Source organism: Glycine soja, chromosome 10, assembly GCF_004193775.1.
Source record: "Glycine soja cultivar W05 chromosome 10, ASM419377v2, whole genome shotgun sequence".
Lineage (NCBI taxonomy): Eukaryota > Viridiplantae > Streptophyta > Magnoliopsida > Fabales > Fabaceae > Glycine > Glycine soja.
In genome coordinates, this window is record NC_041011.1 from 399,982 (window position 1) to 426,431 (window position 26,450).

Consider the following 26,450-nt stretch of genomic DNA (forward strand, 5'->3'; position numbering starts at 1 on the left):
TTCAACTAATAACACAGAAAGTATTTTAGAGAGAATATCGTTAATATTTCTTAACATTAAAACATAAATTAAGTCATTTCAAAATCAATTTTATTTAGAAATAATTATATAAAATCAATTTTATTCGTTGATCAACACAAACTCAATCATGTTTTTAACTTCATGGACAAAGTATTGGCACGTGAAAATCTGCATTAACCCTAAAAAAACCGCTTATAATTAGTGGAATCCGGTCGCACTAGGACTTTTAATTTTCAATAGTTCATCATGGACCTGCAACTACTTTTCACATGGTTTCTGATCCAACCCCGACAATAGAAATCAACAAAACACACTTGGCAACCATGGAAGTGTGCTTTTGACCTTTGGCGACAACCATGGAAACCCAAAATCTAATGTATTAAATGTTATTACTAGTGTGAAAGTCATTTTTTTATATGAAGCATTGAAGCGTAAAAAAAATAACATTGGATCACGGTTAAAAACTAATCTCTTAATATATTTAGATTTATTTAAGAAACTAATATCTCTTAATATATAATTTTTTATATGCATTCTAACATAAATTTAAAAAACAAGGTCATTTATCAATTATGTCATAACATTCTAATTCTTTTTTAACATAGGTAAAAGTTAAAACCAATGTTTCATATATATAATACAAGTTTAAAAAATAATGTCATTTACCAATGTCATAACATTCTAAAGAGTAAATTGAATTCATATATACAATTAAGCATGAATAGTCAAGTAAACAGTTAAAAATCAATACGAATTTTTTTATAAAAAAAAAACTCTATTTAGTTTTAATCTTCACCATTTATTATCGTATCTAATAATTTATATTTATTTCTCCCATAAAAAATGTCTACCTCACTACATATATCCTATTTTTGTATCTATCTGTAGTGAGCTAATTTTAGAATAAGTTATTCAATAAAAAAAATATTAAATGTTGTGAGTGCTAAAATCTTACACATCCCTGATTTATGTATCTATAATTCTATATATTTATCTATCTATCTATACATTTTCAATGGATGTGTATCACTAGTGTTCAAGGACTTGGCAATTGACTTATCATTGGAAGCTGCTTCTATGCTTCAACTTATACAAGCAGAGGAGTTACCTAATTACATGGCACAGGGACCCAAACATGCTCTGAAAGTGATAGTTAGTAATGAAAATAACCAATAAGATAAGTAGAGGGGCTGTGAAAATGCTCAGCTAAACTTAGCATGGGATGGGGACCATAGTATTGAAAGCAATTATAAAAAAAAAATAAAAAATAAAGCAGATATGAAGAAATCTCATATTTGGTTTTGTTACTTTCTTGGGAGTTGTTGAAAGAGATGGGGAGGACAGGGAAATGGCTCAGGAGCTTGTTGACAGGGAAGAGATCAGACAGAGAGAAAGAGAAGGAAAAGGAAAAATGTGGCACCAACATGTGTTTGTTGAATGGCATCACAAGCACAACAGAAACAGAAAATCCAACCACACCAGTTTCAACAACAACAACCACCAAGGAGAAAAGAAGGTGGAGTTTCAGGAGATCACCAGCTTCCAGGGAACTGAATCTTGCAGAATCTGGTGTCATTGCTTCTTCAGTCACAGTGCAAAATGCTGAGAATGATCAAAGGGAGCATGATCCTGATTCCAATGGGTTGTCAACAAGATGTTCTGAAGAGGCTGCAGCTATTAAAATTCAATCGGTGTTTCGGTCCTACTTGGTACGTGACATCTGAGACCGTTTGGTTTGAGAAAAAGTTTTCTGTTTTCACTTTTTTTTTTGTAGACTTCAAAATACAAGAAACAAAGTGAAAAGCAAAAAAAATATGAAAATATTGGACTTTGTGTGTGTGACTGGAATACTAATACTAGCTCTGATATGTGTGAGCGATTAATATTTGAATGTTTCTGTAATAGGCAAGAAAGGCACTGTATGCTCTCAGAGGACTAGTGAAGTTGCAGGCATTGGTGAGGGGTCACTTGGTGAGAAAACAGGCCAGGGAGACACTGAGATGCATTCAGGCTTTGGTCATAGCACAAGCCAGGGCTCGTGCTCAGAGGGCGCGGATGGTGTCAGAAGATCAAAACCTATCACCCTACAGAATAACCACTGAGGAAAACTTCTTCATGCTTATGCATAATGTGAGTTCAATAATTAACTCCTGCCAACTAACTACCTTTCAAATTGTGGAATGATAGTCCAAATTTTACATGGAAATTTTCTGATTTGATGTGTATATAGAGGATGGTGAATTATCTAAGGAATGAATGATAAGCATGGATCTTTTCAAATATCAGCCAAAGGTAGAAAGAAAATGATAAATTTTCATTTGAATTAATTGGTGAAGCATTTTGTCAATATGAACTATGAAGACACATTCTAAAATGAAAAGATACATACTTGGCACTATTCAGGAGACAAGACATTTTGTTGAATCTGAAAACTAAAATAACTTACTTTGGCCAAACAAAAGGAAAAGAGGGGAAATAACAATAAGTTCTTCTATTCATTGATATAGAATGTGTTTTTTTTTTTTTTTCATCTAGGAAATGGACAGTGGTTTGGAAGAGAATGCCAAGATTGTGGAGATGGCTGTTTGTGAATCCAAAGGCAACTCAAGAGGAAGAAACAGCGCTGCGAATCGCGAGCCTTCTGATCATAGATTTTCTGCATATTACTCATCAAACGGTTCATACTCAAAGGAGGAAAAGTACAATGCATCATCACCTGCACCATCAACACTGACAGAATTGAGTCCAAGAGCATGCAATGGTCATTTTGAGGAGTGTTCATTCAGCACAGCACAAAGCAGTCCCTATTACTACTCAGAAGAAGTGTCAAGAGTGGATAATAAAATTACAAAGGCTCCATTTGCATTCCCTAAACCAGCATACACAGAACCCATGTCCTATGACTACCCTTTGTTTCCAAACTACATGGCGAACACGGAATCGTCGAGGGCCAAAGCCAGATCACAGAGTGCACCAAAGTCAAGGCCAGATTCGAACGAGAGGCAGCCAAGCCGAAGAAGAGCTTCAGTGGAAGGAAGAAATGTCCCAAGGCCAGTGAGGATGCAAAGGTCATCTTCACATGTTGGTTTCACTGCCCAAAACTACCAATATCCATGCTCAATAAAGCTTGACAGGTCCATAGTCAGTGAGTGTGGCTCTACAAGTACAGTGATCACAAACACAAACTCTAATTACTTCACATGATCATCACGATGTCAGTACGGCTACTTACCATTCTATTCTCATGTGACATGTTCTCACCATAAAATTGAATGATAGTGCAACACAAAAAATCATGTATAGTTCTCATTGAATAAAGGCCAAGTCATGTATGTCACTTAGTTTGGTAATACTATTTGATCTGATAAGTGATAAGCTTTTATTATTGCTTGTTTTGGCTGCAGCCTCATGGACTTCTCACTACAACAAAAAGGGTACAAAAATTCAGAGTTTCTTCACTTTTTAGACTTCAAAACATATAACAAACTCTGTATTTACAAATTCAGAGTCCTAGCTTGCAAGGGATTTTGATTCAAGTCCAAAATTAGAAGAGCTTCTTCTTGTATTTGTTGTCTCATGGATTACACTATGAGAAAGCAATATAACAGTTTTTGAATGTGTATAATTTTTACAAAGTGGGATACTAATTCCTAACAGCAATTATTATATTATTACAAAGATATAGGCTTCTATAGGTGTTGGCAAAGCTGTAAGACAGTAACACAAGTCGTATTAAAATTTGATAAGTAAAATTTAAGAGATGTAACATCGTTTTTGCATGATAATTTGACTCGTCACTCTTTTGAACGATAACTTTGCATTACTTCTTTTGGTGCATACATATGTTTTTCTCCTCTTGTGCACATAGAAGTTTTAATGTTTTATGCTAAACAGATGTTGTTCACTATATGAGTTAGACCCACTTTGTAAGATAATATCAAAGTCTAATATCAAAGTCTATCCCAGCACTGAAAATCTTTCTAAGGAGAGAGATACACTCATTAAATGGTTACAAAAAATTCATAAGGGCATCTCTTCTTATGAAATCTCTAGGTTAAACTAGAATAACTGCACACCTCCACGTCATATGATCTATGTGTTTGGTGGTTTATCCATGTAGGATTAACAAAACTACCTGCTTGACTTAATCCTTTTTGTTTATGATAAAACAATAATGCATATTTTTAAAATTGTGAAAATATTCATGATGTCAAATTCTCATGCTGGAATCAATAAAGAAAATTTGTTTTTTTTTTCAGTGTAAATATTTTTCTATGCACGATGTCGGCTATGATTTCATATATAATATCTCAACTCATTCTCATCACTAGGTCAACCTCACTAAATACAATGAAAATATAATTTAAAACAAACATCTTTTAAATAAATAAATTATTACAACAAATTAATTTGTTAGAATAAAGAGATATGTACATATATTTTTATTCGTCACCCAAATTTAGTAAACAATTTAAAAATTAATATCAAATAAATGAACAAACACATAAAATAGATAATAAAATAAACATCAAGTGAATTGATGCTAACAATTATACTCAACAATGAACCAATCATTCAACATCCAGATTTTTTTTGGTACATTATCATTCGATTAATAAAATGTAATTTAACTAGGCTAATAAATAAGTTTTTTTCCCTCTAAATAATTTTTTTTTCTAAGAATAAACGGACAACTGCATAAAATATTCATGAGATAAAATTATATGTTTCTGGAATTTTATATCAAAAATATTCTAATTAAATGCATCAAACTATTTCCATTATTTAAATTTTTATTTTCAATGAAAAATTACCTCACGTATATACTTTTTTTTAGAGACACGTATATACTATTTAAGTACCTACTTCTAAGTACACTTTTTCAGAAATGGTGTCACTATTTTGATTCCCCAGATATAAAAAATTATTTAACATCAACATGCCATCAAATTTATACACCAAAACAACTTACCATCAAAAGTCCTATGTTTGCAACGTATGTATCCAATAGTGTTCCAATTGTCTTACAGAATATTTTACTCTTGACATAGAATTACATGGTGATTGTGTGTGCATGAGTTCTGTTTTCAACTTCACAGTGTTTGAGACAATTAACAAATATCGCAAAGACCAGAATGAGAAAATTTACAATAGAATGCAATTTAGTTTAAAGGTGAGCAACTTGTACCAATTTCTTGCACCTCTGATAATTCTCCTACTGCTTTCATTTCCTCTTTTGCACGTACCACTAATATTTTCATTTGATTTCTTGACATATATAGACTTAGTAGCCTAAGTAATTGTTCTCTTGTAATCAGAAGTCAAGAACATGATCCACTTTTACTGGGAGCTCATTTAATACCAAATAAATGACGCAAATTTGGGTGTTGATAAATAAATTACAAGCATTCCTCTATGTCAGTTATCATATCATGACCAAATTTTGCACTCATGTCATCTTACTTTTTCTATTGTTTCCAAATCAATCCAAACATGAGCCAAATATGTTTATCAATTATTTCGCAGGCACCTAAATTAACTTAATTTATATGGGTAAAATTAGAACTTTTTTTTATCATGCATTATCATATTGAAATACAATACACAAATATTTTTCTCTTGACTTAGTGATTATTTTATCCTTCATCATAATTCATGGTAAACAGAATCCTATGATCGTTTTTAAATTCAATGGTTAAAGAAATTAATTCAGAATATGGTTGTTAAACTAAATAGATAAATCAAGTTAACTCGTTATCAAACTCTTTTTCAAATAGACTCAGGTCATTAAACTCAAACTCGCATAAACTCCAGTCAAGAAATGGTTAGCAAGTTTGCAATCAAATACAATATTTGCTCTCCACCAACTCCATAGTGACTGCTTTCGATTTAGTTATTTATGTTTTTTTTATGAATTTAATCATTTATTTAGTTTGATTTTATTTTGGACTGATATACTATCACACTTTATTATTGTGATTTGATACTTTAGTACACTTTTTTTAGGATTAGTTAAATTTTTAGTCTCTCAAAATTTATTTGACAACTTTTAGTCTTTTATTAATTTCTCAAACATTTTGTCCCTCAAAAAAATTTTGCACCTTCATTTATTTTTATTGTTCAAAATAAATAAAATAATGAGAACTAAAAATGGATGAAACAATGACTAACTTGAACAATAAAAATTAATGAGAGACTAAAAATGAAAAAAAAAAAACTAAGAGACTAAAAGTATTGATGAAAAAATTAACAGAGTACTAAAATATGTTTAAAAAAACTTTTAAAGGACTAAAAATTGAAATCTAAAAAATTAAGCTACTAAAAATTTAATTAACCCCATTTTCCTATTTTTATTTAAGGCAAACATGTCTCCAAATTGTGTTTATATAAGCACCCCGAGTTTACAAAGACTCATGTTTGACAACCTTGATTTAGGGTGTTAAAATGGCAAGCCCCTTGGCATAACCTGTGCGTTAAACTACTCAACTCAACCAACCATCGGTCCTAAGCTTCTTGAATTTCTTCTGCAACTCTTGCCTGATCATTAGAGAACAAAAGCTCATTGACCAATTCTTAGTTTCACCAAACATCATCAGAAAATTCTTGCCATATACAAACGAGAGGATACAAAAATAAATTGATCAAAATGAACATTAACAGCCAAATTCAATATTCATATCTGAACCACAAAAAAAAACAGATAAAATATCTATGCTAACTACTTGAATACTTTGCCTTGGCAACATAAAAGTGTCACATCTCAAATAAACAAACTAAAGGCCAAGGTCTCCAAACCTCAAGAACAGAAGAGCAAACACAATAAAATAATACCAAAATGCAACTCCTCGATGGCTTGGATGATTTAAAATAATTTAATAAATAAATATACGGATCTAACAAAATTATGAAGCACACATCCTTTTTGCCAGCATTTTTCACATCCTAAGAAGACGACAAAACATCGGCACCATATTGTGTCTGTATTCGTTGAACATGCAAACCTTCGTGTGAGCCTGACATTTTTACCTTAAGAAATACACCACGTACTAATGAAGTAGTACACTAAGAATGGGGCAGATTTTCTTTGAATAACCGGGGAAGAACTTCATGAGCACCAATGTCCAAAACCTCTGGATCCCTGAACATAGCAAACACAAAAAGTTTTTAAACTTAAAAGTTACTTTTAAGTTAAAATTTCTTGGATAATTTCTGAGATTGTGTTTATAGATCAAGGGATTTTAAGTGAAGAAGGAAATGGAGAAGTCAAAAGCTCTCAAGACAAAGCTCCTTTTTTCAAAGTTTTCTTCATTGAAAAAAAGATACATTTTTAAAAGCTCTATTTCTCAACAACTTCTTTTGAGAAAAGAAGCCTAAGATAAGCTAAGTCAAACACTACGTAAGTCTATATAACCAAACTTTGAGTACAAGGAATGCCTGATATCACAAGATTAACGTATGCAATAGCAAAGTTTTCATATTAATAATTCTGCAGAGAAATTAGATTAACAAAACCAGCCTATCACCCTAGTGGATATAAGAAAGGATAAAAAAGCTAATATTATATAAACCATTATTATAAGTGTGTATCCTCGTTTTTCTTAAAAGAACAATCAATCCTTGCAATTATCACCCTGCGGCCTCCTTAAATTACAAAACTATGCAGTAAATAGGTGTGTGCGAGAGATAGTGGGAGAGAAACCTGCATAATGTCTGCCCCTTTTCATTCGAACTTGGTATAAACCACAGCTTTCGCAGGGAAGGAGACTCAAATTGAACAAAGAAACCATCACTTTGTGCATGTTTCCACTTTCTTGGTCCTTGGCCCTTCCAGACCTGCAGGCATAGAATGTCATTAATAGATTCTGCTGACATTCAGAATTCGCAATTCTAACAGAATGAGTAGAAAAGCAGGCAATCTGAGCCTCACAATTAACCTAAAAAAAACATGGAATTTTGAGGTTGTAACCTGATCTGTTGAAAATGAACATTGATCAGATAGCTTTACTGTTACCACTTTTGCATTTTTAAACCAAGAGCCCTTTATGAGTTAGAGTTACTGCATCATCATCATTGATGTAATGAGCTGATCAGCAACCAAAACCCCTTTTTCCTACTGAGACCACCAGCTCAGGCTTAAAAAGTATTTGACAATCTTCTTTTCGTTACAAAGATCTATTTTGTCGAAGTACAAAAGTAAATATAAGCCATTCGGATGGGAAACATTTCCCTTCAGTCCATCTTTTACCATCGCCGTGTAGCCATGTCTGGAGTATGTAGTGTATAAAAAAACTTAAATGATATCAAATACCACAATATTTTAACTAAAAGAATGATGCTACAGACCTCTTACTATTTTCTTTTCTCATAGTGCTGCTACTCCATGTCATAGAGATTCGACAAAGTTTAACGTTGGCTGTCGAAAGCCTAACACTACTCCATGTCGGAACAGAATGTTGGGCGGTCAAGAGTCAACATGAGAATAAAGTAGGTGTAGCGGAGATGAGGATGTTGCGGTGGATGTGTGGTAAGACTCGACAGGATAAAATTAGAAATGAAGCTATTAGAGAGAGGGTTGGAGTAGCGCCTATTGTAGAGAAGATGGTGGAAAATAGACTTAGGTGGTTTGGGCATGTAGAGAGAAGACCGGTAGACTCTGTAGTGAGGAGAGTAGACCAGATGGAGAGAAGACAAACAATTCGAGGCAGAGGAAGACCCAAAAAGACTATAAGAGAGGTTATCAAAAAGGATCTCGAAATTAATGGTTTGGATAGAAGTATGGTACTTGATAGAACATTATGGCGGAAGTTGATCCATGTAGCCGACCCCACCTAGTGGGATAAGGCGTTGTTGTTGTTGTTGTTGTATAGTGCTGCTACTCCACGGAATTCACAACACACCAATGGAAATGAAAGCATCTGAATTATATACTCTCATACAGAGCCCACCTAAAGTGATAACTGATCAGCTTAAACATTTTTGTACATCCAAATTTCACACGCCTTGCACCCTAGGTGTACAAATATCATTTCTCTTCACTTTCCTAGTTGAAGATGTGATATCATATGCCTCAAAAGTACCCCTAAACCTCGTAATAAAATTTCCCATTTAACTGTTCATTTTCTTAACCATCTACATTTTCTGATGTGGAAGTTTCAATCCTCAATGCATTAAGAAATCAAGTTACCTGTGGATAAGCAATGATGTTCTTCGGAGTCACCAAGCAGGCTGCTTTGGAGAAAGACTCCTCAGCATACTGCCTAAGAAATGCAAAGCAGTTGCCATGTGTATGTGGTGATTCAAAGGCCTGGCCAAGAAGATGAGAAAAATAAAAAGATTAAAACTCAGAATACCATATAGGGAACTTTTTGAGTTGATAATCATATGCAAACAGCAAAGCAGTTAAATAAGCATGAATATTAAGCATAAAGTTCATAAATCAGATATCCAAGCACAAAAAGCAAGGAAACCACAATGATAATTGTACAAAGATTTAACATGAAACAAGAAAATGCATACCTTATCAATATTCACAACTGGGGCATACTTATCGGTGTCTGTCTTTTCCTTATCAAGAAGAAAGTAAACTCTAGCATCCACTGAAGAAGTTTTGTGCCATGATTTTACAGCTGTCTCCATAGTCTCAACAAGGAATGAGAACAAATCTTTCCAGCCTTCTTCTAATCCATACTTCCCGGACTGTACGGAGGAGATCATTTTAATCCTCACATGGAAATTTTTTAAAATGATGCATGATTATATGAAAAAATGAATTCTTTAACAACCTTATATAAATATCAATAACAAGGAATCAAAAGTTAAAGGAAACAGTAAAATAAAACATCTCAGTAACCAAGATACAAAAAGAAGGAAAGAGAAATATTTCCAATGTTCTTGGTTCATTTTTCAGGTGTTTTTCTCTGCTTTTGAGAATTGGAGTCTTTGTTGTTGATTCAGTTGAACTTGGATGAATAAATGCATTGTTCAATTTTGAATGTGTTGATATCCTACAGCTTATTGTCATATAAATGACTGGCAGCACCATGGATGTCAAAATTGTAAATCCCATCTTGGTTCAGACATGGAAGATAGAAACATAAAAGGTAAAATGTGAGATCATAACAAAAGATGGAAGATCCTATATGGGGGCATATCAAGTGAGTGTATGAAGAGTTAACTTTGGTCATACAAACATGTGTATTAAAAATTATTCTGAACCAAGATGGTTGACACCCCAAAGATTCAATGAATAACAAAACATTAGGACTTGAATGAATTTTTGCAAAAATCTAACAAGTGTATTAAGTTTGTAGAATTTCAAGTGTCTCATAAAACCAAAAGAATCAGTGTATCTAAGTGTCAATATAAGCAAGCATCTCATAGATACACAAGTTTCTGATGTTTTGAAATGTCTTAGAAAATATCAAGGACATTTTAGGACTTTGACAACTGTACCTTAAAGAAAGTCAAATTCTCTTGAAAGATGTGTCCTTATCACAAAACTGAGTATGCCAAATGGACTCCCAATTTCCCAAAGAAAGATACTTCCTATTTTACATGAGAAGGCTACAAGAGCAGAGATTTTAGCTGCACAATCAAAGATACTTCCCAAAATAGCTTTCCTGCAAAGAGACTTGTAGAAAAAAAATACTTGGGAATTAGTTAAGAGAGGCTGGTGGGAATCAAAAGGTAGTTTGGTGGTTAGGGGGAGGGGCTTAAGGATTGGAGTGATAAGGAGGTCATGGGTTCAAATCCCCCTACTAACATAACATATTAACTGCTAACATTTACTGATAAAAAAACTAGCAGAGGCTGGTAAAAGAATAATTTGGCAGTGAAACACTAAGAGTATAAAACAGTTTAAAGAGATAGTGAAAATCTTAGCCTTTTGGTTAAGGACTAGATGTAGCCCTGGGTTTATGAGATGAACCAGTATAAATTATCGTGTATCCATCACCTTCTCTCTGTATGCTCTTACTAACACTCATTGGAGACTTGATATGAGATTTTGTTAAAAGAAAATCTTTTTTCAAAAAATCCTTTTCAAGATATCTATTATGAAGATAAACCAATAGTCTGCCTAAACAAATGCTTGTCTAAATGCTGCTTTGCGAAAGGTTTTTTGTCTTGATTGCTCTTATTTGAAATAGTATTAAAGAGGAGAAAAACTTGATTCAACCATCCTTGTGTTTTTCTGCGTTATTCCTTTTCAATTATTTTACTCTTGATCATCCATTTTGGTTGATAGGTCAATATTAGCATAAACACACAACCACTTGAAGAGGCAAAAATACTATTAATGTTGATGTGAAACCTATTGAAGTTTAACCAACATTTGTCATGCTTCACTTTGATTTCGTACTCATGAGGAAGTTTAAAATCCAAAGCTATTAATTGATGTTTCTTCCAACACCACCAGTTGGCCCCCTTTTTATTGATAAACAAAGAATTTATTAGGAAAAAAGAGAAAGATACAGAAGTAGAGTATAAGAAATCCTCAAGGGAAAAAGGACAACAAAGTAAGGACTTGAAGGGGGAAAAGGCAAAAAAGCATACATAGATCATGAATATTGCAACAAAGCATGCTAATATCTCAGAAGATCTAACAATATTACATATATATTGGTATTTATTGATTAATCATTTTGATGTTCATAAATTTAGGTTATTTGGAGTTTATATTGGATTGATTGGTTATCAAGACGCATTAGCCATAGCTGTTAACAGCACACAATATTTGGTAGTGTTTTGGCTTCTCAGATGTTAGGCCCGCTACTGTGCCAGAAATCACAGCCATTTGTGGGTTTTGTGGCAATGACTGTGAACAGCAGCTAAAACCCATTTTATCCCTCCTTTCTATGTTGTCGCAGCCACAACCTTCTCTGTTTTGATGCAATCCCTCCAACCCACAGCTTGCCAGCATTGTTCAGGCCAAGCTCTGCAACCCATTGCTCTATTGTGCACTTACTCTGTTCTGCAAGTTCTCAATAGCATGACTCAGTTTTCACACAGGTATTTCTTTCTCACAAAGATCTTGCCTTTGTCCTTTGCTTGGTGGCAGTGACCTTAGGTTTTTATTTAAGTTCTTGTTTTTGTCTCTGACTTTTTGTATCGATTTTACTACTTTACTTTAAGCCATAAATGCATTACTTATTTGATTCCTTGACTTTCACTATCAATTTATTGATTTGTGTATTTAGCATAAGACTAAAACTTTTAGATACTAATTATGAATATGCCTCAAATTTTGGATAATTTTAAAAAAATGAGCATTTATTTAGCACTTTTATAAGTGTAATATAAAATATTTAATTTGTACTTAAAAATCTTCATAAAAGTGGCCACTACAGGTTATCCCACTATAGCAGTTTTAGGGTCAGCCACTCTGCACTATTATTTGAGATTGATAACTATGAGGTTAGCCTACATAAGGATAGATATGCACTGATTTTGATACTTTTGACTCAATTTAAGAATATACATAATTCTTTTGACAACTGAGGTTAGCCTACATAAGGATAGCTATGCACTGATTTTGATACTTTTGACTAAATTTAAGAATATACATCATTCATAAACTTATGTTTCTCCCTCCTTGTGTACTTGTCCCCCCTTTCTACTGTATTTCTCCCTCCTTTTTGTCTCTCTCCATGAACAACTTATTCCCTTCTCTTTCTCCCTAAACCTTTCATCATCATATCATAATTAATTCAAAAGAAAATTCAAAAAAGCACATGTCGAGCACTCCTAGGAACAGAATGAGAATACATGTATACTAACCATTTCAGTTTTGAATGTATCTAAATGTTTGGCCATGTCAACATTGGATCTCATATTCTCCACTTCTTGAGCTCGCTTGCTATCTTTCATCAGTTGGTTTATCTTCTTTATCTTTTTTGTTACTTCTTGACTTTGCGGGTTATACTGCAATGCTATCTGAAAGGCAGCTAAAGCCTACAAACAGATATTCATGCAAGCAGACACAGTAGGATCAAAATCCCAAAACATAGCAGAGTAAATAGCTTCCGATCAAATTTAAGCAAAAGGCTATTATATACATACGTCATCATATCGTTTCATGGCCTCCAATATGCTTCCCTTCCTGAAATATCCCTGGAAGTGTATTCAAGAAGCATTACTGAAAATTGTATCACAAGGGTTTGAACACCCAAATATTAATAGATAAACATTTACCTTTTCCCATTGGGGTTTTAATTTGATTGTCATCTCTGCATCATCTAGAGCTTTATTAAGCTTATCCAATTGCAGTAATGCTGCAGCACGGTTACTGGCAAACAATGAATAAACAGAAACTACATCAGGACAAGATGTTTATACATTGAGTGCATGTGGCAAATCTCACATGTGAAACATTGATCCAAACAGCTTAATTTGCTTAAGAAAGAACAAGTCAATAACTTCTAAGTGCCACACAACACATTTCTAGAATGACCTACATTAGTAATTATTTCTAGCAATGTGCCATCCAACATGAGATATGATCAGAAGCTCAACTGAAGTGTATGACAATTAACAAATACAGATATCAGATGAAAATTAAGCATAAAAATGGATACCATGAAATATTTAACCATTCAAAGATACCACAATATCCTGAGCGGTCTATCATGATAAGCATCTACAGAATTATTTTCTCACTAGCCAATAATCCGAATTCTTAATTACTGTGTGTTCAAAACTTCAAAGGCAGTAAGAGAAACTATATATGTGTGGCAGGATATTTTAGCAATGTGTTCTATTTACAAGCTTAGCCACTTAGTTCATCGCTAGTTATCATTTTTTTTTCCAAACCAGTATTAGAGCTTGCTGGTATGCTCAGATGGGAGGAATGAAAATACAGTTAACATTTGGGGGGAGGGGGGAGGAGAAAGTGAAAATAAAGAAAAATCTTGACTTCAAGAAACAAAAATTTAAACTTTCATTTCCTTCCACTTTCCCTTCAAACTTTTATCTTATCACTTTTTTTCTCTCCACCATATCAAAAAGACCATAAAGTTCAGTATATTCCAGCCTACTAATCTACACGGCTTCACACTTAGCAGAATCAAACTTGATGAAAAGGGATTTTTTTTTTCCTATTTAAGTGCACCATCTTAAGCCTTAAGCGTTATATCGATCTAACTCCAACCCAAACAACACACATGACAATGCAAACCTTTCATTAAAAAAAATCCAATTCTGAAACTTTGATCATAAGCTGGCAATAACTGAAAAACCTAATTAAATTAAAATAATAACGATAAGAATAGCAAAGAAGATTCCCTTTTGTGATTTAGTTTTCAGAACAAAGACACAAAACAAACAAGAGAGAAAACAGAAAAGCAGAATGCAGAAGCAAAATTTGAAACCCACCAACTGAAAGAAGTGAACAATGACACCCAAATGAAAAATTTGAAGGAAAGGAGGGTACCTATAGAGAGTAGGGTTAGAAGGGTCTTGCTTGATGGCTTGAGTGTAGAGTGCAGCAGCTTTGAGATACTTTCCTGACTTGAAAAACTCGTTGCCCTGATCCTTTAGAGACATCTCCGAACCTGAAACTTCTTTCGTCTCTGCTGCCATCGATGATTAATTTTCGTTCCAACCTTTAAATCTCTGATTCTGGTTCCTGAAATGATGTCTGTACTCTGTAGGGTTTACCACCAAGATGTTTGTTCCTTCCAAAACCTTTGTACTTCAAGTTCTGGATGCTTTTGTTTCATAAAAAAAAAAGTTAAATTTACGGTTGTTTGCAACTCTAGTTTGCTTTGATTTTCCATTAAAAAGGGAAACAAACTAAACTTAAAAATTATCTCCTTTTTCCCGATTTTTACTAAAATATTATTTTATTAAATTTATACGTTTTTTCAATTTTAAATTAAATTACATGAGTAGCTAATACCACATTATTTTCGATAAATATGAAACTAAAATTATATTAAAAACTTTATATTGAGATATATATATATATATATATATATATATATATATATATATGTATGTATGTGTGTGTGTGAGAGAGAGAACAATTATTCATTATAAAATCATGACTAAAAAAATATCAATTTAATGAATAAAATTTAATCAACAAAAAATAAGGATAAAATGATATTAACAAATAGAAAATAAATTAAATAAATAACTGAAAACAAAATTCAAGCAAAATAGAAGAAAATGGATTTTACCCACAATTAAAATTATGATATATATAGAAATATGTACGTGGTTTCAAGAAGTATCATATGTATACAAATATTATCAACTAAACAAAATACGTATTCTTCTTAATTAGTATTTTTTCGATAGCAATATTTTATTGAATAACAAAAAAAGTGAGATAAGAAAATGAATATAATATCTTAGTCCTTATAAATTAAATTAAATTTGAAGTGAATTAATTTATAAATTAATTCTCATATGTTTAGGAGAAACACTAATTGGCCTAATGATAAGGAGTCTAGCTAATTTGCATGTGACCTTACTTTTTTTTTATCATAGTTGAATCTGTGACATATGGATATATAATTAATTAGTATAACTAAACTTACCAATTCAAATAATTAAAACTTAAAAAAGGGTAAAGTATGTTTTTCTTCCTTAAGTTTATTTAAATTTATAGCTTTCGTCCCTGAATTTTTTGCAATTAATCTTAATCCTCAAACTTTTATTTTATCTAGTATTTTAGTTATTTAGGTCTATTTTAAACGTTAAACATGATATTTATTTTAGGATTAATTAAATTTAGTCTTTTAACTTTTAATGAATCCAATTTTTAGTCCTCAATTTTTTTTTTAATTTTTAGTTCCTCATTATTTTTCCGTCACACAAAATGATTCATGACGATAATTTTTTTTTAAGTGATAATATGCCATCTTTAGGCATTATTGACTGGATAATAATTTCACATGACATGTCAACTCATATGTCATGTGTCATAATATTTGTAATAATTAATTAATTTTAAAAAATAAAAATTATTAGTTTTTTTAAAATTACAGCATTTGTTTTCTTTATAAATAATTAACGTAAATGTGTTGCAATTATGGCATTCTATTGAATTGGTGTGGGTGGTTGAAATTTTTAATGGTAAAATTTTAAAACTAGTAAATCATAAATAAAGTTGTCATGCAGTGAAGTCATGACAATAATAATAAAGTATACATCTCAAAACAATAACATGTGCTCAACATCTAGAACAACCAAATGCTATCAAAATACATTCCAAATGACCAGCCAAAAAAACCCAGATCTAACATATTCTTAATCCTAAAAAAGACTACCCCATCTTCCTCTTCAAGAGTTCAATAAGCTACGGAGTGTCCATGTCTTCTCCTGAAACAGTGTTGCTACATTGTGCACTTTGTTCAGACAGGTGAGGTTTCTTCAAGGTCTCTTTTTTCTGCAAAAACAAACCAAAATCAGTTTAGTTTTTATGTGGTAACACTATGAATCTGGGTATTTTTAAGTGCAAAGTCACAAGAAATCCTACCTTTTTTGTTGTTGCACAACTCACTTTCTTTGCAATACCAGGATTATCTGTAGATGTAGATGCAGATGTAGGACCAGTTTTCTTTGAAACAAGGTTTGATTTTTTGTGTAAAGGGACCATTAAAGACTGAAAATGAAAGTGAAATACACAATAGCTTCTAACTCAAAATGGTGTAGATTTTACCTTATTTGGATTTGTTTGGCTAGCTTGTGTTAGCAGATTAATCACTGCATCAATTTCCATTCATGTGTTCCATTATCACCTTTGGTGTTCGCTTCAGTTTGCACTTGTGTTCCATTTGGTCCAACTTGAACATGACTTTGTTGTTCTTCACTGGGTGCTCCCTCACCTTCAACACGAGTCTTTGCTGGATTTGGATGAATGGGGGAATTTTTGCAAGTCCTCTTGTTATGTCCAAGCTTATGGCATCTCCAACATCAATTGGTTGTATTTGTCCCCCTTAGTTTATGGTCATTCTAATCTTCATCAACTTCTCTTCGCCTCAACTTCTTTGGTCTACCAGCTGCACGTTTGTAATTAGGAGGCAATAAGTCAGGATCATTAGTCTTAGACCATTTTTTCCTACCATCGATTGTTGTAATACTATGACTGTAACATAGCTTGTAAGTATCCCTATGGTAATATTTGTCAACATGGTCTTCTGCATGCTCTCCTTTGTAATTGATTGCAGCTATAGCATGCCTGCAGGGGATTCCCACCAACTGCCAAAAGTTGCAAGAACACGAAGTTTTGCTCAAATCAACAACAAACCTTTCAATGAATAAGTTGTGAGTAACTTCACATATGTTGTCTATTGAAAATGAAGCAAACCAACTCCCACTGTGTTGATCTTCCTTGCCGAGCCTCTTCCTTGGCTTCGGCAATTGGCATTATTTTCCCTTCAACTTTATGAGTTGTTTCATTCATAGTAGCAAATCTAGTCATACAGTAAGTTTGAATCCATTCCAGCATAGTAACTATTGGTTTTTCCCTAGCCAATAGAATAATAGCATTGAAGGATTCACTTAGATTGTTCATGAGAACATCACACTTTGCATAGGTCTTGAAAGCATGCTTGGACCAATGTTGTTCACCAATGTCAACCAAGTATTTATGTGCAGCTTCATTGATCTCCTTTAGTTGAGCCATTTTCTCTAAATATGCTTCATGGTAGGTAGCTCTTGTTGCACCCATCATTAGATCCCTCATGACAATGCCTCCTCCAAATCTCTTATTGAAATTATTGTATAAATGCCTTAATCAGAAACAATGTTCATTATCCCCAAGCATCTCCTCAAAAGTTGGAACTAGTCCCTGCAATAATTGAGAAGATTAAATTAGTTGTAAGTCAAGTTCAATTTAAAGTACAATTTAAAACATGTAATGGAAAATATACCTTTTGTTGATCAGATATTAAAACCCATTTTTGACTGCGATCATGATCAATGTCATTCAAGAATAAAGTCATAAACCATGTTCAACTTTCCTTATTCTCTGACTCAACAACCACAAAGGCCAGTGGCAAATACTGATCATTTGGGTCAGTTGCAATAGCTGCTAAAAAGATACCTCCATACTTATTCTTAAGATGACAACCATCTAGACCAATAACAAGGCCTGCATGCAGATTTAAAAGCCTTCTTGCATCCATCAAGACACATGTAGAATCTTTGAAATCTAGGTTCTACATCAAGGGTCAGTCTGTCCAGCTTCGTTTGACAAGTGTTTTCTTTGCATTTTTTTGTCAGTGCAACACTGAATGACCATAACAGAGTGTATTGTTTAGTACAATCACTTAACAATGATGCATCTTTGTCACCCACAAAGTAAAACAATCCATCTTCAAGGGACAATTCCTTAAGCTTCCACCACATTTGAACTTCACCATGGTACCCCAAATCACTCCTTACGATGCCTAAAGCCTAAAAAAAGGACCATTTGTCAGCATCTACATTCTTGTATACATTTTTCCCGTGGCCATTATACTTTAGGTTTGGTGTATTTATAAAATGCCCCAAATGGAAGAAAGCAACAGTGAATGACATCCTTGCATACAATACATCAAACACAATAATAATGAGACAAAAGTAACCAACTCCACTTCCACATAGGTACAACAAATTGCAATTAAAATAATCCCCAATTAACAATGACAAAAATAATTACAGAAAAAAAATCCTAAAAAGCCCCGCTCCATAGTCACTCACAACCAACAGTGGCAATTTCCTTCATTAACAATTATAGAAAACCCTAAAAAAGTAAAAAAAAAAAAAATAATAAATAAACCAATAGTGACCAACCTCAACACACATGGATTGTGACTATCGATTCACACCAACCAGCCAAGCAAAAAGGGTAAAGCAAGATTCGCCTACCTTCATGTGTTCCTCGTGTCGAGCTTCGTCTAATACGTTGTGTCGTTTCCTTTGAGTGATTGAATATTTGTAGAGACAACAAAATCGCACTCTCTACAGATTCACAAGACTCTCACCTTTGGTCTGTGACTATCGATTCGCACCAACAGATCACGAGTTTGAGAAGATTCTTCTCCCTCTTTTTCTTTTTGGGACCACTCACAAAGACTAATTTGGTGTTTTCTAAAATAGTAACCCTAATTTCCAACGTGAACATCTTCAAACCCATTCAGTCAATGTTAAATTTCCCACACACACACCAATGTCTCTTTCACAACCAATAGCTTTAAGACATGTGGCAAATGGGTTGACATGCAACGTGACACCACTTACCTAGTCCGCAATGTCCAGAAATGACACATAATTACTTAAGAGAGGAAATTAATAATAGAGACTATTTTATGTGAGATTAAAAAATTGGATTCATGAAAAATTAAAGGATTAAAAATTTAATTAATATTTTATTTATTATTTTATTTTATTTTCTAGTTACAATCCTACATTGTATTTTTGAAAGATTAAATAATTTATTCGGGTAAAAGTCACCGCAAATTGCTTCATCTTAACCAACAACATGCAACATCAAACTTCATCCAAACCATTTCATAAATCACAAATTGTCCCGAAAAATGCATTACATAAGCAAATTAGTTCTGATAAAGAATACACATTTAAAATCATTGAGGAATAAATTAAAAGATCAAAGAGAAAAATCAAATCAATTAAAAAAATATAAGAACAAAAGCCCAGATCATATATTTTTTGTAGTGATCTATGAGAGCGTAGGAAAAGGTGAAGGAAAGATGAGGGTTTGGGAGATGGCAATGGGCCTTGGATTTTGCGGTTTGTGTGGGACGCAACTCCATAAGCAGAGCTAACACCAATAAACCAAGTGCAAGTTCCCAGAAACATCGTGTCATGGTGGAACATGTTAGTTTGTTTGATCTTGGCTTTTGGGATCAAACGTCACGCCATCCCTTAATGTTTAAAATAGATGTAAAAGATTAAAATATTAGATAAAATAAAAGTTTGAGATTAATCATAAATTTTTAAAAAATTAAGGAAGAAAACACATATTTGATTCTTAACTTAAATCTAATCACATCTACTCCAATTCAACCAAATTTAAGTGAATTTCTAAATATACACAATTTGAATAAAAATATTCAAAATTAAATCAATTTCTATTTCTAACCATTCTAAAAAATAAAAAAATAGGACAGTAAAAAAAATAGGAAGAATTTTGTCGTGCTTGTAGTAGTTTTACTTCTCTACTTGTGGGTTAAGATTTTTTATATATATTTAATGAATTCCTAAACTAGTGACTCCAAACATACTCATAAAATATTGTACTTTTATACTACAAACCTTTTGTGGAATCTTTTTTATTTTTCATACCCTGGATATAAGAAAGAACATTAATTTTTATTCTTTTTCAATCTTTTGCAATTATGGATAAACTTAATTGTTATAGAATGTCATTGGAAAATCTTCTACACGATTAGATACTTTAAATATGAAAAATTTAATGAATATATACAAGGGAAGAGGGGAAATATATAATATAAATGAGGTTATGATATAAAAATTTAACTATGAACTCGTAATATTACTTAATCGATAATAAAAAAATAATATTTGAAATATTTTAAACTTAACTAATTACAACATTTTGTCAAGTATCGATCTTTGTCCAAACTTGAAATTACATTTTAGGAAGCTCACATTTTAACTTTCTTTAATTTTTCATACAATCCACTAATATAATTTAGGTAGATATCACAAAATCAAAGGTTTTGTTCACCAAAATTAGTTGAAAATTAAAAAATTAATTAGAACCTGGAAGTTGTTAAGTTAACTTATTAAATAATATATATTCAATAAAATTATTTGTTAAACTCAAATAGTTAAACAAGTTTTTCAACTAGTAAAAAAATATTAAAAATCAACTTAAATGACTTGTCAAATATAGTCAAAATTGTATAATGATAAATATTTTCTTTGTTTCTCTTTCCATTAGTTGTCTCTACAATGTATGTATTGTTACACGTAATAATATAATATTGATATATATAGCTAAATTAAATATATAAAATACCTTTTTTTCTAATTTAAAGTGTCATAAATGTTTTTCTAAACATATTAATTAGCTGTCAATCCCATAATACCAAATCTCTAGGTGTTTATAATAGTATCTCGAATAAGATTACTTCTAGAAGAAATACAAATACAAAAAAAAAACCACATATGACATAAGCACCATTGCGTGCAAATTAATGCAAAAATAGATCTACATTGTAACATGTAAGCTATATAACACCCCTCATCCACCCACATATGATTAATCTGAAGTGATCAATAAGTGTTACCAAGCTAGGACTAGTTCTGCCTCACACCCTTTTGACCTAATTTTCCCAAATCCCTTTTTCCATTTCTTTGCCCAACACCACCATGGCCAACAACTTTTATAACAATGCACAATTTGCTGGATTTTATAACAACACCAACCCAAAAGGATGCCGGTTGTGCAACCAAGTTTTCACCGACACTCAGGCCCTTCTAACCCATGTTGAGTCTCACATGGCACAAGAAGAGGATTCACTTAGAAGGCTCAATTCATCACCACCAGATGTCAATTCTCAAATGCAATTGGGTTCACAACAGTTCCCACCACAACCTGCTATGGGTGACGGCAGGAATTTCCAAGCACAATCACAACCTATGAGGATGCCTCAACCAATTAGTAAAAACCCAATTTTCAATTCTAGCCAAATTGGCTCATCATCAACTCCAATCAGGCAAATGCAAGTTTCGCCACAAGCTTTTCCTTTTTCAGGAAGTATTAATGGTGATGGCTCTAAGCCATATATCTCGAAGTTGGAGAAACCCATCAAGAAGATTGATTTCATTGACTTGGTTAACATGGATGGCGATGACAACTTAGAGGTGGAAGCAATGGATTTGGATCTAAAGCTTTAGAAACTTAATTTGCCTTTAAATCGTAAGGTTTTTAAAATTATGGTGTCAGGTTTTATTGGTTAAAGTTTTTTAAGTTATGGGTCATGGTGTATTAAAGTTCTATTTTGTTGATTTTATTTTAGTCATTGGAGTTAAGAGTTATGTGATGCAAAGAATAAGAAAAAAATGGAAAAAAATGTAATGTTTCTTTTTGTTGTGTAATATGATATTGAAAACTACATAGCCGACTGATTAAATTATCATAATGGATTTTAGTTTTAAAAAATTATTTTTTAATGTATAATATAATAAAGTTACTCATAAGAAGGTTTTGATGGGACAAGTAACTGATTTTCTTTTTGAAAACAAGTAAGAGCATGAATTTCGTGCACTCATCACTTTTTAATATTTTTTTTAACTCTTAGCATGATAGAACTAACGTGAAGAAACCAAAGACATAGGTGTGATGCACGGGTTGCACGTTGAAGGAGAGGCGTCATGAAGTCGTCATGGTCAGTGGTGAGTTCCACAGTTCTTGACACGTGGAAGCATGATGAATAGGAGTAGGAAAGTAAGTCGAGACCAAGAAGATTAGGGATTAAGTAAGGATTATAAGGATTAGGAAACTGTCTTTTCCAAAAACACTAAATAGAAAATATAAAAGAAAAACAAAAACATTAAATTTGCAAAATAGTCCTTGTACTTTAATTGGAAAAAAAAACTAAATTATTATCTGACGTGGCAAAAAAAGTTACATGTCATTAAATGAAAGGATGAGTTACCAACCTACATATCATTGTCCATTAAAAAAAGCTACTACAACAAGGCAAGCCAATCCCACAAAATTTGTCTTGTGTGTCTTTTCTCATGCTTTTTGTTGTTCTTCATTATCGTAACTACCATTTTCCTTTTTCATCTTCTTTTATGGAAATATGAGTTTTGGTGTGTCTTCTTAATTTTCATGCTCGTTACTCATCATAATGTTTTGATGGGATTGAGTAACTGATTATCTTTTTGAAAATAGGTAAGAACAATAATTTCTTGCAATGGTCACGTCTAAAGCTTTTTATAACTCTTAGAAACATAGAAATAATGTGAAGAAACCAAAAATGTGGATGCAATGCACGAGTTGCATGCTCAAGGAGAGGCACCACGAAACTGTCATAGTCGATGGTAACTATTGCATCATTGATGCATGGGAGCACCATGAATAGGAGTGAAAAAAATATCAAGACAAAACTTCAATCCCTTGAATTTGAAAGCATAGTAATAATGTTAGTCATTTATGATGTGTTAGATTGTGAATGAAGGTGAAAATTATACAAAGGAAGATAGTGATAATCTTGAGAAAATTATTGGAGATGACAATTCTTCACACATAAAAACCAAAACAATGATGTCAATTTGTCTTTGATGAGTACCGGGCTTGTTAGAGTCTCTGTATAATAATGTGTTTGGTTTCATGTGATGTGTTTGGTTTCATGTGTTTTTTTATTATCATGTTACAAGTCTTAAATATTTATCGACTTTATTGATGATTTATTATATTTGAGAATCTAGTTAACTATTACAATTTTTCTATCCTCCAAATTTGAACACTAAACTTTGAAATAATAAATATCACATCAAGGTTTGAAGAATGATGATGAACACATAGAAAAACAAGAATCGTCAAACAAGAAACGAGAAAAAAGAAAAATATCTATAGAGAAATACACAGAGCTTAATAGAGTCCATTCTTTGTAATATATGTGAGAGATTAGACCTTCATTGTAAATTCACTCTTCGAGTGTTGTAAAGAATCTTTGATTTTAAACCAAACTTTTGTTTGTGAAAGTCAAGAGTGACTTAGTGACAAAACAATACTTGAGTGTCTTTAGATTCAAAGGGAGTTTAAGAGCTGTATCAGTAGTGACCTTGAGAATACTTGTAAGCCAGAAATGACAGAAAATAATACTTATTGTAGTCAAAGTTGATTAACGGAACTCTTTATTGTTGGTTGGTGAAGGAGAACTGAACGTAGCTCAAGTTGAGTGAATCAATATAAAATAAAATATTTTTACTATTCTTATGTAGCTTGCCAAAGTATTTTAAAGTTTATTATTGATACATTCTACACACAAGGTTTTCACTGAAAATAAGTTTTATACATCATTAGACGATAGTCTACTTGTGCTTAAGAAAACTTATATTAGTCACTATATGAGAGTTTTTATAAATTGGTTTATTAAATAAACATCTTCCATTCGAAAGGATTTTATAGCTTAACTAATACACTATTCAACCCTCCATCTCTAGTGTGATTTATTGTATTTTAATATATGATATTTTTTTGTCTATTTTTATTTTTTCTTTGAAGCTACATTATATTTAAAAATTCAAAATAGGAGCTTTCATAATAAAGTAAAGTTTGTTTGATAAATTGGTTTTGCATACCTAGAGCTTTTATAAATTGTTTTTTTTTTACTTTTAAAGTTCTTTTTAAAATAAAGACCACATGGATAATGTGATGTGAAGTTGTTTTAGCTTAAACAAAGATTTGAGGTTCATGTCCTATGTATGCAATTGTGTTAAATACTTGAAAGGGAAGTTTTGTCACCCATACTTGAAGGATACATGTGCTCTACACAAAACAAAACAAAATCTAAATGATTTTTGGTTAAAAAGTTATTTAAAACTAATTGCCCCACTCAATGATAGAATATATTTATTTATAAAAATAAAAAAAATATTATGTAAAATTAATTTAAGGATAAACTAAAAGTGAATGACATAGAGAATACTTGCGGTAATCAAGAGTGACAAAGTAAAATTCATTTGTAATCAATTGTGATTAATGAAATTCTTTACCATTTGTGAATGAGAACTTAACCTAGCTTAAGTTGAGTGAATTAATATAAAAGTTGAGCTATTACTCTAGCTAGCTTTTGTCATTACTTATTTATTTTCAGTTGCTTCTATCTTATCTTTGAATGCACAAATTGTTGTGAAAATTATTTTTGCAAAAATCTTTTGTTAATATTTTAGACGCTCTTGTTAAGAACATTTTATTTTTATATAAGTGATAAATTTATTTTGTGAAACTCTCTATCTCTTGAAAAAACTTTAAGATTTATCTAACATACTATTCAACTCCTTTGGTGTAAAATTTATTATTTCAATTAAGCTTATAAGTTAGCTAATTTTAACTTATAAAAAAATTATTTGATTTTATTATTATTTTTCTCCTAAAAATACTTATAAATTTTTTTATTTAAGTAAGTCCTGATTAAAATGTTAATTTATCGAGTTACTGATTAAACTAGTGATTAAACCACATAAAAACCAATATATATTTATTGAATATGTAAGATTTTGTGTATAAAATACACATATCATGCATATATGTTGTGGTGGTTAAATTTATTTTAAGCACCGCCAACGTGAGTGTGTGACTCCTATTTTGGACCAGACCAAATGACAGAATGTGTCCAATTTAAAACCGACTTATACAAATATATTGCAATGCAACTCCTATCTAAAAAGTTGACAGGACCAGTCACACTCACACCATACTGAATCAAAATCAAAGTATGGTTACCAACCAATCTTAACCTCACCTCGCTTAATTAGTTATATGACTTAGGATATTGGGCAATTTGTTCCCGAATTGGTTAATCTGCTTTTGAATTGATCAGTTTAATAATGATTTGGTTAATCTTATCATATAGATTAGAACATTTTAGCTTTGGATCCATCAATCTTATCCTTTTATTGGTCAATGTAATCATAAAATAATATAAGGACACAAAGCTGAAAGGTTGGGGACCTGGGGTTATTTGCTAAGAATGACAAAAAAACTGAAAAAGAGTTCCTTCTCCTATTTATAGGTCGATATTTTACCTTTGCAATATCCATTAATACCTTTGAAAATAGCTTATAATTAATAATGCAAAATCAGTCCATTGATATCTTGTCATGTGTTGGATTTCATTTGACTTTCACTATATCTCAGTATATGTTGATTATCTTTCCCCCCCTTGTAATGTCCATATCAAAAACAATATGCCAAAAGACACTATATAACTAGTGCATGTCATACTACATTTTCCCCCCTTTAAAGCTTACAAAAACACATGATTGATTCTCGGATGTATTAACCAATTTAAAAGTTACAAAAACAGATGTGTTGATACCATCATACAAATGCAAGTGAATTATTATATTATGTTATTCGTTTTTTTATTCTTTTTATTTATTTTCCAAAATTCAATATAATATTAATTATTATCTCACCTTCGATTAATTCTTTAACAATTTATATAATTAATGATTATAAATAAGAAAAAAATAGTAAATATCATATTAGAAAGTTAAAAAATATTTTAATTCTAATACAAATAGAAATATATATTAGTATATTATTTAACTTATACGCTATCTTTTAAAATGAACGTATGAAAAATGGAGTAATTTGTAAAATTATAGCACCATAGTTATAAACTTAAGCAAAGTGAACAGACATTAATGTCAATAGCAAGTGATAATATCTATAATTTTATTATCCACAAATGTTATTATTGAACCCATTCATA

General features: G+C 31.8%; 2 protein-coding genes and 1 long non-coding RNA gene across 7 annotated transcripts; 1 reads left to right on the forward strand and 2 right to left on the reverse strand.

Annotated features, from left to right (window-relative positions):
* The first annotated feature begins 1,064 nt into the window (after positions 1-1,064).
* LOC114370269 (protein IQ-DOMAIN 14-like) lies at positions 1,065-3,643 on the forward strand. The gene is made up of 3 exons (XM_028327568.1): positions 1,065-1,730; positions 1,927-2,151; positions 2,557-3,643. The coding sequence occupies exons 1-3, from the start codon at positions 1,353-1,355 to the stop codon at positions 3,223-3,225; spliced, it is 1,272 nt and encodes a 423-aa protein (XP_028183369.1). The 5' UTR covers positions 1,065-1,352; the 3' UTR covers positions 3,226-3,643.
* A 3,000-nt stretch (positions 3,644-6,643) lies between these two features.
* LOC114369305 (serine/threonine-protein phosphatase 5-like) lies at positions 6,644-14,755 on the reverse strand. Its single transcript, XM_028326514.1, has 8 exons — positions 14,450-14,755; positions 13,213-13,306; positions 13,081-13,131; positions 12,799-12,972; positions 9,538-9,717; positions 9,206-9,325; positions 7,721-7,854; positions 6,644-7,159 (listed from the first exon to the last, which is right to left on the reverse strand). The coding sequence occupies exons 1-8, from the start codon at positions 14,596-14,598 to the stop codon at positions 7,084-7,086; spliced, it is 978 nt and encodes a 325-aa protein (XP_028182315.1). The 5' UTR covers positions 14,599-14,755; the 3' UTR covers positions 6,644-7,083.
* Positions 14,756-16,092: 1,337 nt separating this feature from the next.
* LOC114372244 lies at positions 16,093-19,139 on the reverse strand. 5 transcript variants are annotated; one of them, XR_003658183.1, is made up of 4 exons: positions 18,880-19,139; positions 17,901-18,754; positions 16,505-17,818; positions 16,093-16,414 (listed from the first exon to the last, which is right to left on the reverse strand). It is a non-coding gene; the product is annotated as an uncharacterized LOC114372244 (long non-coding RNA). The 5 variants fall into 5 exon arrangements; XR_003658182.1 differs by having other exon boundaries at positions 17,901-18,426; positions 18,880-19,138; XR_003658184.1 differs by having other exon boundaries at positions 17,901-18,550; positions 18,880-19,138.
* Between the last annotated feature and the right edge of the window lie 7,311 nt (positions 19,140-26,450).

Excerpts from the sequence above, each read along its gene's own strand:
- LOC114370269 (XM_028327568.1), top strand. The coding sequence starts at position 1,353 with ATGGGGAGGACAGGGAAATGGCTCAGGAGCTTGTTGACAGGGAAGAGA. Across the intron at positions 1,731-1,926 it reads CGGTGTTTCGGTCCTACTTG|GCAAGAAAGGCACTGTATGC; the intron begins GTACGTGACATC and ends TTTCTGTAATAG. Across the intron at positions 2,152-2,556 it reads TCTTCATGCTTATGCATAAT|GAAATGGACAGTGGTTTGGA; the intron begins GTGAGTTCAATA and ends TTTTTCATCTAG.
- LOC114369305 (XM_028326514.1), bottom strand. The coding sequence starts at position 14,598 with ATGGCAGCAGAGACGAAAGAAGTTTCAGGTTCGGAGATGTCTCTAAAG. Across the intron at positions 13,132-13,212 it reads TAAAACCCCAATGGGAAAAG|GGATATTTCAGGAAGGGAAG; the intron begins GTAAATGTTTAT and ends ATACACTTCCAG. Across the intron at positions 9,326-9,537 it reads CAGTTGTGAATATTGATAAG|GCCTTTGAATCACCACATAC; the intron begins GTATGCATTTTC and ends CTTCTTGGCCAG.